Raw genomic sequence first — 13,560 nt, 5'->3', positions numbered from 1 at the left:
CCTAAGATAGTCAACCCTTCAAATATTTTGCCTTAAACTTAGGCTACCCCCTAAAATGTCCAACCCTTCAAATATTGTCTTGGAAGAGGGCTGGGTTGAGCTCGAATATGACTTAACTCGCTTGACTTTCACCCTAATGGCCCTCTATTACCCCCCCCCCCCAAAAAAAAAAAAAAAAAAAAAATCCAAAAATGGTCTTAATTGCATAGCTATAACCATCTCTACCAAATATATTTATGATAGTGACATTGCAAAAAAAAAAAACATCAATTTTTTTAGAGTTCGACTATGATATGAAAAAGATATAATATCTAAAACAACTACTAATAAATTGGAATCATAAATGTGATAGCAAATCGGATGGATTTTGATTGGTCAAAACTCTTTTCATATCATATCTTTTCCATCACTTTTTTAAAACACAAATATGTAAAGTGCAAGGTTCTAATAAAAGATAAATGAAAATGCAAATACATTATACAAAATACAAAGTTTTTCACTCTATATATTTGTAATTGTATTCTTACCAAACTGAGTATAAAAAGAAATACAAAAAGGTTCCTAATGAAGGGTTAAATAAAGTAATTGCAAATCACCCTTAAATAAAGGGTAGGTTTTAATAAATAATTAAAATATAAGGGATGTCTAAGTAAATCACCCTTAAATTTATACTTTTATATATACACGTTATCTCAAAAAAAGTTTAAACCAATAAGAAATCGACATCTAGGCTTCCAGGAGCTTCGCCATCCATCTAGCGTATGCTAAAAGGTGGCATCCTTTGTAAATACACTACACGGTGGGCCGCACTTTGGCGCGTCATTTTGAATATGGTGGGTGGGCCAGCCCATCCGCTCCTTCTCATTTGGACACCTAATAATGCCAGCAATACCAACAGAATACGACGGAATGAGAAGGATATGATGTGAATCTGTGATATGATAATGAATTCATCCTTCTTCAATTTTAAAACTTAAAAAATTAAAATCCGCCGAATGTTCTTCCTTCTTCGCGTTCGAGCCATTGAAAAGGTAAACGAAATATGAATTTCAAACCTTGATTTAGAATCAAACGTGCGGGATGCAAATCCGACGGTCTCCAGTCTCTTGACGTAAATTCCTAAGCCAATAACTACGTAATGATAGTAATTATGATGTACTTCCTACCTTTTTATCGTACATGAGTCGCATGGCATCGGTCTTCGCTGAACATCACATGATGATTTCATGTCGCACGCTTATTGAGAAGGAAAGGTGAAGGTGGCATCATTGATCAGTTAGTCGATTGGGGATCAATTGATCGGCGATGTGGTTATTCTTAAATCTACGGTCGATATAGTTTCATAAATATCTGATTGTTTGTATAAGAAAAGACCGAAACTAACAACAAACATTGCAAGCAAAGCAGTTTTATAACATTTCCCTCTCATTGTACAAATGTACAACTAGCATGAAGCCTTGCACGGCTCTTCTTCATCCTCGTCTCAACAAGACTCAAATGCAGGACAAAACATTTATTTTCTCCATTTATCTTCCCACGAAAGGAAAGATTTCCAATGGGTAATTCTGAGATAGTATTGGCGAGGACAGACCGATTAATTCGCCGGAAGCTCGGAATTGCTCTATTTCCCCTTTTCGGCTTTCTGCTCCCCGTTTCCCGGGCCGGGCTCGGGATGTCCAAACGGCGAATTGTAAGGAGTAATATAGGTTTTCTGGTTATCTGAATCAACGCAAGGAATTCGGTGTTTCTTGTAAGTATCATTGAGTTCGTTGGATGATTTTTTTTTTCATCGACCATCGTTAAGGGTTTTCCAATTTGTTTATGTGTATGGTTTGAAATTTTGAATGAACATGAAGAAACTTCCGTCGATGTGTTTTACCAATCAGCGGAAAATTTAAAGAAATTCGAACTGTTATGTTGATTATTATTTATTTATTGATTATTTTTCCGGAAGGAGGATGATGGCAAAATTCGAACCTGGGAAGAAGAATTGCGGAGATCCTGGTAGCGGGAGGTTGTTGCATGAGCTTGAAGTGCTGAGCAAAGCCCTTTATCTCGATAAAAACCCGCCAAATGGTATGGTTTCTGTCTCCGGTGGTCGTTCCAAATCTGCCGGGAAAACCCATGCCTCTGACATAAAACTCAAAACTAGGTTTCTCAAGGAAGACTTGTCTCACAAGTACATGGATTCGTCGCAGAAGGACAAGAAGTCTTTATGGGGTTGGAAGGCGTTGAAAGCCTTGTCCCACATTCGTAGCCGTAGATTCAATTGCTGTTTCTCTCTACAAGTGCATTCCATCGAAGGGTTGCCGCCAAATTTCAATGGCGTCAGCCTCTGCGTTCGCTGGAAGAGGAAGGAGGGCGAGTTGCAGACCCGCTCGGCTAGGGTTTTGGAAGGAACGGCTGAATTTGAAGAGATCTTGACGTACTGTTGCCCCGTCTATGGTAGCCGTAACGGACCTCACCATTCTGCCAAGTATGAAGCCAAGCATTTCTTGCTATATGCTTCTGTGGATGGTTCTCCTAACCTGGATCTGGGGAAGCATCGGATTGATCTTACCAGGTTGCTTCCTCTTACTTTAGAGGAATTGGAGGAAGAGAAGAGCTCTGGCAAGTGGACGACTAGCTTCAAGCTCTCAGGAAAGGCCAAAGGTGCTGCTCTGAATGTTAGTTTTGGGTTTTTAGTAATAGGAGATGGTCGGGTTGAGTCTACGGGTAACAGAAATGCTCCTCAACCTTTGAACCTGAAACAGAATAGATTGAGTGCCACAAAACCTGTTATTGATTTGGATCTTTGGGACAGCAAGGGCTTGCATAGGCGAGCAGGAAGCCTTCCATCTCGATCTGTAGAGGATGCGAAGATTCTTCATGAGGTCTTGCCAACTTCAAGGTCAGAGTTATCCACTGCGGTGAGTTTGCTCTATCAGAAGCCTGACGAAAGCAAATTCAGCTCTCTGTTGGATTCTAGGCCCAAATTTAAAGTTTCCTCTGAAAAAGTTGAACCTCTGAAACCAAATTCTGACTCTCCCTCTGAATGTGCAAGAGGAGATTGTGAAAATTTATGTGAAGATCCTGAGTTTGCTGTGGTTGAGAAGGGGATAGAAATTTCTGAGAAGAAAGAAGTGAAACTCGAATGTAGCACTGAGGAGGCTGTTGGTGATTCTTCTGTTGAAACTATCAAGGTCTCTGATATAAATAAGGGTGATGAGATGTCCCCTGAAGAGGACAGCAAGACTAACCCCCAAGATGAGGCCTATGGTAATTACAGAAAGGAGCTTTTGGTGAATGACTTTGATTCCAAAGAAAACAATATCTGCACAAAAGAGTCAGTAATGGAGGAATTAGAGCAGGCTTTTCATAACCTGTCACTTTTGGAGTCAGAAGTATTAGATTCTCCCCGGACAAAATGTGAATCACCTGAGCAAGCAGATTACACGGAGGCTAAATTGAATTATAAAGCTAGTAAAATGGGAAAGTCTCTGAGTTTGGATGATGCTACTGCATCAGTTGCAAGTGAGTTCTTAAGCATGCTTGGGATTGATCACAGTCCATTTGGGTTAAGCTCTGACAGTGATCCTGAATCTCCAAGGGAACGACTTCTGAGGCAGTTTGAAAAGGACACTCTAGCTGGTGGCAACTACATCTTTGATTTTGATTGTGGCAAGGAGTCAGGATTTGGTTATGATGCCCTGACTGGTCCTGGGTGGGGGGAATTTTCCGAGGGCTTTCAACGAACATCAGTTGTTCAAGATGCTGAGTCAGAGCATCATTGGGAAACAAAGGCAATGGAGAATAAAACAAGGGTAAAAATGCTGGAAGACTTGGAAACAGAGGCTTTGATGCGAGAGTGGGGCTTGAATGAGAAGATTTTTCAGAGTTCTCCACCTGACAACTCTGGTGGATTTGGTAGTCCAATCCATCTACCGCCTGAAGAACTACTTGAGTTACCTCCTCTTGCCGAAGGGTTGGGTCCCTTTGTTCAAACGAAGGATGGGGGATTTTTGCGTTCTATGAATCCTTCACTCTTCAAGAATGCTAAGAATGGTGGGAGCTTGATCATGCAGGTCTCTAGTCCTGTTGTAGTGCCTGCTGAAATGGGTTCTGGTATAATGGAGATACTACAACGCTTGGCCTCCGTTGGAATTGAAAAACTCTCTATGCAGGCCAATAAGTTGATGCCTTTGGAAGATATTACTGGGAAGACGATACATCAAGTAGCATGGGAAACTGCACCTTGTCTTGAGGCATCTGAAAGGTATTTTAGCTCACCATTGGCATTGGTTTACGAAGTTTGAAAAACTGTTTCTTTGTTGCCTTCTTTAACTTCCTGGCATTGTTGTCTTACGTCTTCCTTGGTCGTTACAGACAGGTTTTGTTGCAGCATGAAACAATGGTAGGGCAAGATACAAGTGGTGGAAGAAAGAAATGTAAAACTAGGCACAGATCTAATATCTTGAACTCAAGCTCCTTAAGGGGAGAGATAGGCTCAGAGTATGTCTCTTTGGAAGACCTTGCTCCTTTGGCAATGGATAAAATTGAAGCTCTCTCAATAGAAGGTTTAAGAATACAATCTGGCATGTCTGATGAGGATGCACCATCAAACATTAGCCCTCAATCAATTGGGGAGATCTCAGCCCTTGAAGGTAAGAGAGCCAATACCAATGGCTGTCTTGGTTTGGAGGGAGCTGCAGGGTTGCAGTTGTTAGACATTAAAGACTGTGAAGATGATGTTGATGGGTTAATGGGGCTCTCAATAACTTTAGATGAGTGGATGAGGCTCGATGCTGGGTTAGTTGATGATGAAGACCAAATTAGTGAGCGGACTTCAAAGATACTTGCTGCTCATCATGCTAAGTGCACAGACTTGATTACTGGAGCACAAAATGGAGACAAAATACATAGCAAGGGTTCTGGTAGAAGGTATGGTTTGTTAGGCAATAACTTTACTGTTGCACTGATGGTGCAGCTTCGAGATCCCTTGCGGAACTATGAGCTGGTTGGTGCCCCAATGCTTGCCCTAATTCAAGTGGAGAGAGTTTTTGTCCCTCCAAAGCCCAGAATATACCACATGGTTTCAGAAGAAAGAAGGAACAATGAAGAAGATGATGAGCCTGAATTACTGGTGAAGGAAGAGGAGATAAAGGACAAGGCATCAGAGAAAAAAGATGAAGAGGAAGGCATACCTCAGTTCAAAATCACTGAAGTCCATGTTGCAGGTCTGAAGACTGAGCCTGACAAGAAGAAACTCTGGGGTACCAAAACACAACAACAGTCTGGGTCCCGTTGGTTGCTTGCAAGTGGCATGGGAAAGAGCAATAAACACCCATTTATGAAATCAAAGGCTGTTTCAAAATCATCTCCACAGATGACAACAACAGTGCAGCCTGGAGACACCTTGTGGAGCATCTCATCACGTGTTCATGGTACTGGAGCAAAATGGAAAGAATTGGCAGCGCTGAATCCACATATAAGGAATCCAAACATTATCTTTCCAAATGAAACTATTAGATTACGATGAATTGAGCATCCAAATTTAAAATCACCTGAATGGGATTGTTGTACCAAATGCCCACCTGTTTAGGCATTGTAATCTGCTCCAAATAAATCTGGGTTGAGTTATTGTGTAGGCTGCAGAACTGGGTCGAAATGTAAATGAAATTCTTAGTGAATGTAAGCAAGATGGTTTTTGATAGTAAACAATAGTGATGGTTTCTGTCCCTAGAGTATTGCCTTGTATTCATTTCAACTTTTCAAGTATGGTTATTGGCTAATGGTCAGCCATGAAGCAAAATAGCAGATGTTCTTTTGCCCTTAACCCTTGTCTTCAGCAAATCGAATCTTCTGTAGAAGAATGGAAGCACACATGGAGGCATTGTAATTCATGTGGCATTTGATTTTCTAATATTTTTGTTATGCAGGAACAATGCAAATAGCTTCCTTTCTTCCAGGACTTGCAAACAATGCTATCTGCCAGGATTTGCAAACGATACTTGAATGAATACTTTCAAAGTGCTTTAAGGGCCCGACAGATGCATTTTCTCCTTTTTTGAAATGGTAAAAATATCCTACTCCCCTCCCCCCTCCAGAAAGAAAAAAAAACGAAGCAATGGATTTTCATTAAGAACTCCCGGGGCAAGGCCATAAGGTGAACTTATCTTTCTCTCCTTTTTTACTCTAGATTATCTATTTCTTTTTTCTCTCTCTTTTTTTTTTGTGTAGTTTCTACTATTATATTGAATTGGTGATTGACAAATGCGGCTTCCTATACTTTCATTTGAAAATGGTGAGAGACAGCCTTGTAGGCTCTCCTAGTCCATCAATTGGCGGACATGAAGGCTATACCAATGATCATAATCTTTCTGTTTGCCAAAAAGATGCAATTTTGCAAATAGATTTTGCTATAATCATTTTATTAGCGGTGATTGATGGCCTTGTAAGTGCCTTTTCATGGAACACATCTTGTTTGGTCATATTATTATTATTTATGATGATGACCATTTTTGCACAGGGAGACCCCCCCCCCCCCCCCGGGCTGCCCACCCTCACTGGGGAGTATCTAAACATATTTATTATTATTTTTAATCTTTTTTTTCTGGTAGGATTTGAGTTATATTAAATATATACTAGTATTTATTAATGGGGTGTTTGGGAACAACCGAACAGGGCAATGTAAATCCCACATACTAACTTGATTTTATTTTGTTTTTTCCTTCCCTCCGGTGACCAGATCAAGAGAAATTATGGTGCAAGAAAGAGAAGGATCAAATAACATGGTAACATAAGCAGTTAAGAGTCAGCTCCTCCCACATTTCTGGATAGCTGGATTATCTGCTTATCTCAGCACGACTGCACCTAAAGGAACGAGATGTTCCTAGCTAGCTGCCACTGCCAGAGATGTTGCTTCTTTGAAACAATGAAGAAGAAGCCACAGACCAGCTCCACCAATATCCATGACTAGTCCAACCAATCAACCTGCAATAGCTCCTCTACAGCTACTTCAGAGAAGCCATGAGAATAGGACAAGCACAGACCTGCAGCAAAGAAAGCAGCTCCACCCATGGAGATGATCCATGATTCTCTTGGTCCTCAATGAACCTGCAATAGCTGTCTCTTTAAACTCCAAGCTCCTAAAGGGTCCAACACTATATGCCCGATGGCCTTAGATTGCTCAAATAAAATCCTTTGAAACTCGGCTTTAACATTCCTTGCAGGGAAGTAGAGACCAAGGGTGAGAATATTTAGAGCTGAATATTGGCCGTCATCTAACTTCTAATCACATAACTGATGAAAACAATCCATGGACGTAGCTAGAAGCATCTTGGTTATTTGTGGCAGCAAAAGGACTCATTGCTATCACAATATTTTTATGCTTACAAATTACAATATAGTTTTCTTTCTTTGGAAATCTCTTAATTATGTAATTTTGATATTTTGGTTACATTCGCTTTGCATGAGTACATGGAGGCTCTAAAATAATCTTGAAGTGAAATCAAATGCATTGAAAACAATAATTTTCGAAACCTTTCAAGTGGCTACTCATTTTATCTTGGGGTTTCATTTTGAGAAACAGAATCAAGCTACGTTTGCAACCAGTTGGGAAGTAAAATAAATCACTTTTTTCACTTGGTGGCGGTTTGCTCTCCAGGTTAAAATGTGAGAATTTCTTTCTCCAAAAAAGATGTGAGAATTTCTGTGAGAGTTGTTCATAAAATGGTGTATAGTTTACGGTTGACACAGATATGATCAGCATATATGTTCTGTAAACAACAAGAGTACTCACTGATTTTTCTAATTCAAGGCTAGATGAGAAGAAGACGAGAGAGAGAGAGAGAGAGAGATTTGAGTCTGCTCAGGAAAAGGGGCTTTCGTGGTTATGGGTGCCTTCATATGTAGTTATCACATGGCGTGGGTCGTCTGCATCTCTTTCTATTCTCTTCTTAACTGGACATCCTTCAACTGAACACCGGAAGTAGTTCCTGATCAAATTACACGACGGAGTTTAGTCGTCCGCCTGCTTGTTTGTTAGCAACTATACAGAGCAGCAGTTGATAATATATCGTGATAACCAATCAAACCCCATGTTCACCCATTTTCAATGGATTTTTCTTTCATCTACTTGTTCTTCCTCTGGGCTATTTTTGGTTTGATAGAGAAGCAGAAATTGGAGGGAAAGTTGTTTAACAATTAAATTTTGTATAAAATTTCATTCAATGCATGCCTTCCATCAAAGCAAAGATTAATGGATGTTTGGATGCCACATGATGAGATAAGCAAAATTCAATCTGTTATGTCTTTCTCATAGTATTTGAGTTGACTGGTTAAATGAATATTATTCAACCATAGCCTTTGAAAAGCTTGCTAGAATATGGACCATTCAACGTGGTACTCTCAGAATTTCCTTTCGGTCCCTTTAGTTGGGTCATTTCAGTGATAAGGCTGTTTAACTTCGCTCTTTCCATAAATCATCCCTTCCAAGTGCAATACCCAAGGTTTAAAGTATCGAAAATATAAGGTGTATCGAAAAAATAATTTTAAGAAATGTATCGAGATACATTTTTAATATGCATAAATACGGACAAAAATTTAAGATACACATAAATATGATAGGAAATTCAAATAAATCATAAAAAAATATATTAGTAACAATACTTACAAGTTTTATATGATTGTAAATAGCTCATTTAAATGTAAAAACCATATTTTAATGTTTATATAAAATGTGACATATCAAGATATAATTAGTAACTGTTGAAAAATAATGAAATAACTAAAATGTGAAAAAAAAAAAAAAACTAAAATGTGAATATATATAATTTTCAAATAACCAATATAATTTATCTTAATATTTATTAGTATATAAATTTTAATAATTAATTTCAGCATTTATTAATAAGCACCACTAAGAAAAGATAAAATTTACTTAAAACTAAAAATGATTATAACAAGCAAATTGTAATGGCTTAGTGACAAAGTTATAGGTGTTAAAATTTAGTGACCAAAGTTCAAGTCTTGCTATTGTTAACATTTGTAATTTTTTATACTAACAAAATAAAATTAATGAAAGAGAATCATTAATTAATTGAATTATGGGATACATAATACTTTACAATATTTTGAACCTTGACAATACTTATAACTTTTTTTTTTTTTTTTTTGCATTGAATCACTCCCTTGTGCCCCATAAAGGCCTAGCACAGTACAACACTTTTTCAGCAATTAATTAAAACCACATCTATTCTAAGACTACAAATTTACGTACCAATGGAGCCACCACTTAGTTGGTAGCACAATACCTATCATTTAAACTAACAAAAATGCCTATACATTCATCACCATCATCATCATCCAAGTCTTGTCCCAACCATTTGGGGTCAATTACATTATTGTTGTTTTGTCATTCCATTCTATGTGGCATGTGACAAACTATATTAATCAACTTTCTCTTATTCATCACTTAGTGGAGCTGTTTCTACGTTCCTTTGTATGACTTCATTTATAGCCTTCTCCTTTTCTAGTTTTTCCACTCATATATTTAAACATTACCTATCACACTCATTTTTTTATTGCATGATGTTTCTTAGGTTCAGTTTGGAAGGAATACAAATACGAATATGTGCACTGCAAATACATACAAAATAATACAAAATACAATATTTTGCACTCTACATATTTGTATTTGTACTCTTTCCAAATTAAGCATTAATTACTGAACACTCTCCATACATATTATGGTACAAATGTTTTATACAATTTTCCTTAGGTTGTGTTTAATTGTAATGCAAATAAATTTGTAAGGATGCAAAATTATGGCAGTGCAAATGATTTGAGTATAAATTCTGATCTATTTTTGTTTCAAATTTTTAGCTTATTTTATTTGATTGCAGTACAAATGAAGTAAATTAAGACATGAAGCAGAATAAAATAAAACCAAAATCAAAATTAAACAAGAATTTACACTAGTACAAATAAAGTTGCATTGCAATCAAATACAGCCTTAGACTCAATTTGGAAGGAGTATAAATAATATAAAATATAAGGTTTTACGCTCTAGATATTTTGTATTTGTGCTCCTTCCAAATGGGGCCTTAGGACTAAATAGAATATATGCAATTTAATTTAATTATAATAGAAGCACAAATTAAGGTACACTTAAGATTGAAGAAAGAGATAATTTAACATGACTCCTTCTATTACCCTGGTTGGGTAATTCAAAACAAGGGAAAGAATGTTGTGCATAGAATTAGAGCAACTGCTGGCTCTATGCAGTAAATTCAATGGACCTCACGTACACTGCTCTATTGTCACCCCTTAATGTATTTTTTGAAAGTTTTGAAAGTGGGATCAAAACCCTAGTTCATTCCAGAGAACTGGAACGGGCCTCTGCCCATATCTTATTAACAACCAGAAACTGGTCTCCGTTAAGGAAACAACAACGACGGAAATCATTTCATTTCATGTGGTATCCAAACAGGCTTTAAAATCATTACAACCTATTTTCTAAAACCCATTTGGAGCTTGGAGTTGGAGGTGTTTATATGATCATCTTTGTGCTCTGGATTGCTAAGTATGGTATCTGTAACTGTGAATATATCTGTTTGCTCTGCTGCAAGTTACGACTTAACGTTGCAACAGTGTTATAGAAAATCTATGCAAATGTGCTCCTGAAACAGTTTTCGTGCGTGAAACTAATTAATATTTCATGTTTATTTAGTTATCAAAGTTTATTGTACCTTGGATATGGTTTGTTCTTCACCATCTTCTTTCCATACTTCTTCCACTTGAATCCATCGTCTAAGATATCTTTCTCGGTTTTTATTCTGAATGCAACTCTAGCCAGAACGGAATTTCTGGTTCGACTACGACGTCCCCTGACAACATGAAAACAAATACCAGTTTTAATTGATACAGAAAAGAAAGAAAATTCCAAAGCTGCACACAGAAGAAAGTAACACTATATTTAGCCAATCACTTGCATGTTGCTCGGGCTAGAGACTTCAGCTTGACTGCCATTCTTGCCGGAACCGACGATGTTGGGCATTGGAAGGATCAAATCCTGATTAGAAGATCCATGAGTGACAGATGCTGTGTCTCCTTCAAACCATTGGTTCAAGTCCAGGTAGTCGGGAAGTTCGAAGTTTAGGAGATGATGGGAGATTTTTTCCGGTGAAATTCCGGCTGGAGTCGGATGACGATTAGACATCTCGATATCGATAGACAAATTCTGGGCAATATTCATGAATCACGAAGAGATGGGCCTGACTTCGAGATGCGGCGAAGCTTCCGTCGGATCCTACTAATGCCGCCACCAGCACTCAACCTGGTAGGAGCAGAGGGAGACTACCCATGGAATCCGGCTTAGTCAGGGCAAAGCCCGTATCTCCGTATTTATATGGGGAAGAGATATTCCCAATCGAAGGTATCAAAAGACTGTTAGAACGGTGTGGGCGACTATCCATGCAGTGCGAAGTCAGAGGTCATAATTCGCGAGACCGTCGGGATCACCGGAGCCGTGAATTTGAGTAGGGAAGACCAGAAGACTGAAGACTTTCCGGGTCTGGATCATTGGTCTTAATGTCTTATGCTTATCAATTAGACCAGCCTCGTATTATATGACTCTGTCTAACTCGTGCTTTGAGCCTTTAGACCAGTCCATGTCGAGTAGGTGAGACCGACGACAGCTGTCTAACGCTAACGGGCCTCAGTGTTAGGGTTCCTCCAGAACGCCAGATGGCATTAATTTGCCCATATTTCCTGGTTTGTTTCCTAGTTAGACCCGTGCCATATGGCAGCTGGCCGGCTGCAAACAGTATCCGTTTTATCAGATTGATCCAGTTGGAGATCTTCTATCAGTTCATATTTGAATCGAATATGTGGCCTAATCCCAATCCCCTCCCTTATGTTCCCATTTTTTCACCCTCACCCCCCCCCCCAAAAAAAAATATATATTCTGCTTTAATTTGATTTGAAAATATACATTTTCATCGTCGTCATCACTATCATAATAATATCATTGCGAGTTGCCAAATCGAGGTCTCTTACTAGTTGTAACAGAGAGTTGAAATTGAATCCCAACTACACTAGATCCAACCACCTCTCTAAACCTTTCTTTCGATCCATACTCTCCTCAAAAACTTGTAGTGGATTATAATATTCAAAATCTAAAACCCTTCATACAAGAAAATGCAAATCCTTCAGTGACCCTACCCTCCTCGCATTTCAGGGTGGCGCAGGTTGGGTTGAGAACTAACATGTATTTTTCTATTATCTCTTGTAATATATACTGTATTTGGTTGGATGCAAACTCAAATATGTATTTTGTATAAAACTCTTTTTTTTTTTTAATTAAAGAATGCAAAGTATAACCCTTTTTTTATTCTTTTTTTTTGTATGAAATCTATATAAAAATGGGCCCCATCATTAAATGCTTTAAATTTGTATCTAAAAAATAGGTACAATAATGTGTTCTTGTCATGATACAAAGATGTTAAAAAAACATTTTGACATCTTAATCATTATATTTTTACATGGCACCAAACATTCACAAACAAGCACAGCATATAAGCAATAAATATGTAAAATAATGTGAATAAATATCAAAATTTCTAATTATTTTGATTAAGACATGTAAGATATACATATTATCAATTATCATTCACATAAAATTCAAAACATCATAGAATTCAGCCCTTAATACATAAAGTTTATATACCTCCCGAAGTTCCAATAATAAGGTTAGGGAAGGCAAGGTTTAGCCTAATACCATATGCTACAATACCTATACGGGTTCTAAATACCAAAACCCATCCCACCCTCAAAATCCATCTTTCAAGATAAAAAATAAAATAAAATAAAAAATTATCACATTGGGGTGGGTAGAGAGTAGGGGTGATCAGGGGCTGAGTCGGACCCGAGTTAGGCTTTGCACTTATGATAAGGGTTATAGCTCAGGCTCGGGCCCGGCCTGGGGTTTTGGGCCTGAAACATAAGCCCTAGCCCAAGTCTCTACAAGCCCGAGTTAGGCTGGGCCTGATTTTGGTCAATGTCTTTCATATATAAAACATCACATATCATTTTATATTAAATGACATAATATGCATATAAACTTATTTTATACATTATATAATATAAATTATACATGTCATGCTATAATTATTTATATATAAAATATATAATATAATGTAAAATAATATGTATACATATGTAATTATACACAAAATGTGTAAGTTTAAATATATGAGGGCTAATCCGGGCTCGGGATGGGCTTGAAGTATTAAGCCTAAGCCCGACCCTAAAATTTGTGGGCCTGATGTGGGCTCGAGCCGGGCCTAAATACAAAACCTAGGCCTAAGCCCGAATTTTCCAGGCTGGGCTTTGTGCCGGCCAGTCTGAAATGATCACCCCCAGTAGAGAGTAGAGGCAAATACTGATGGGTAGGGTAAAAATTGCCCTCCTTAATCCGGATGGGTACCCCAGTTGTGTAGCCTTATGGCTGTGTTTGGTTGCAATGCAAACGCAAATATGTACACTACATATTTACCTATTTGTTCGGTTCATGAATGC

General features: G+C 38.0%; 2 protein-coding genes across 4 annotated transcripts; one reads left to right on the top strand and one right to left on the bottom strand.

Moving 5' to 3' along the window:
- The first annotated feature begins 1,399 nt into the window (after positions 1-1,399).
- Positions 1,400-5,719, top strand: LOC104609370 (protein PLASTID MOVEMENT IMPAIRED 1-RELATED 1). The gene is made up of 2 exons (XM_088890507.1): positions 1,400-4,255; positions 4,366-5,719. The coding sequence occupies exons 1-2, from the start codon at positions 1,959-1,961 to the stop codon at positions 5,516-5,518; spliced, it is 3,450 nt and encodes a 1,149-aa protein (XP_088746633.1). The 5' UTR covers positions 1,400-1,958; the 3' UTR covers positions 5,519-5,719.
- A 769-nt stretch (positions 5,720-6,488) lies between these two features.
- On the bottom strand, positions 6,489-11,592 carry LOC148790555 (putative WRKY transcription factor 50). 3 transcript variants are annotated; one of them, XR_016077726.1, is made up of 4 exons: positions 10,974-11,592; positions 10,731-10,868; positions 7,781-7,976; positions 6,489-7,204 (listed from the first exon to the last, which is right to left on the bottom strand). XR_016077726.1 is itself a non-coding variant. In XM_088890508.1 (3 exons), the coding sequence occupies exons 1-3, from the start codon at positions 11,234-11,236 to the stop codon at positions 7,981-7,983; spliced, it is 432 nt and encodes a 143-aa protein (XP_088746634.1). In that variant the 5' UTR covers positions 11,237-11,592; the 3' UTR covers positions 6,489-7,980. The 3 variants fall into 3 exon arrangements, 1 of the variants encoding a protein (XP_088746634.1); XR_016077725.1 differs by having other exon boundaries at positions 6,489-7,976; XM_088890508.1 differs by having other exon boundaries at positions 6,489-8,011.
- Positions 11,593-13,560: the final 1,968 nt, after the last annotated feature.

The sequence above is a fragment of the Nelumbo nucifera genome, chromosome 6 (genome assembly GCF_055504915.1).
Source record: "Nelumbo nucifera cultivar China Antique chromosome 6, China Antique-T2T, whole genome shotgun sequence".
NCBI lineage: Eukaryota > Viridiplantae > Streptophyta > Magnoliopsida > Proteales > Nelumbonaceae > Nelumbo > Nelumbo nucifera.
This window is presented reverse-complemented; position numbering and strand designations above follow the sequence as displayed.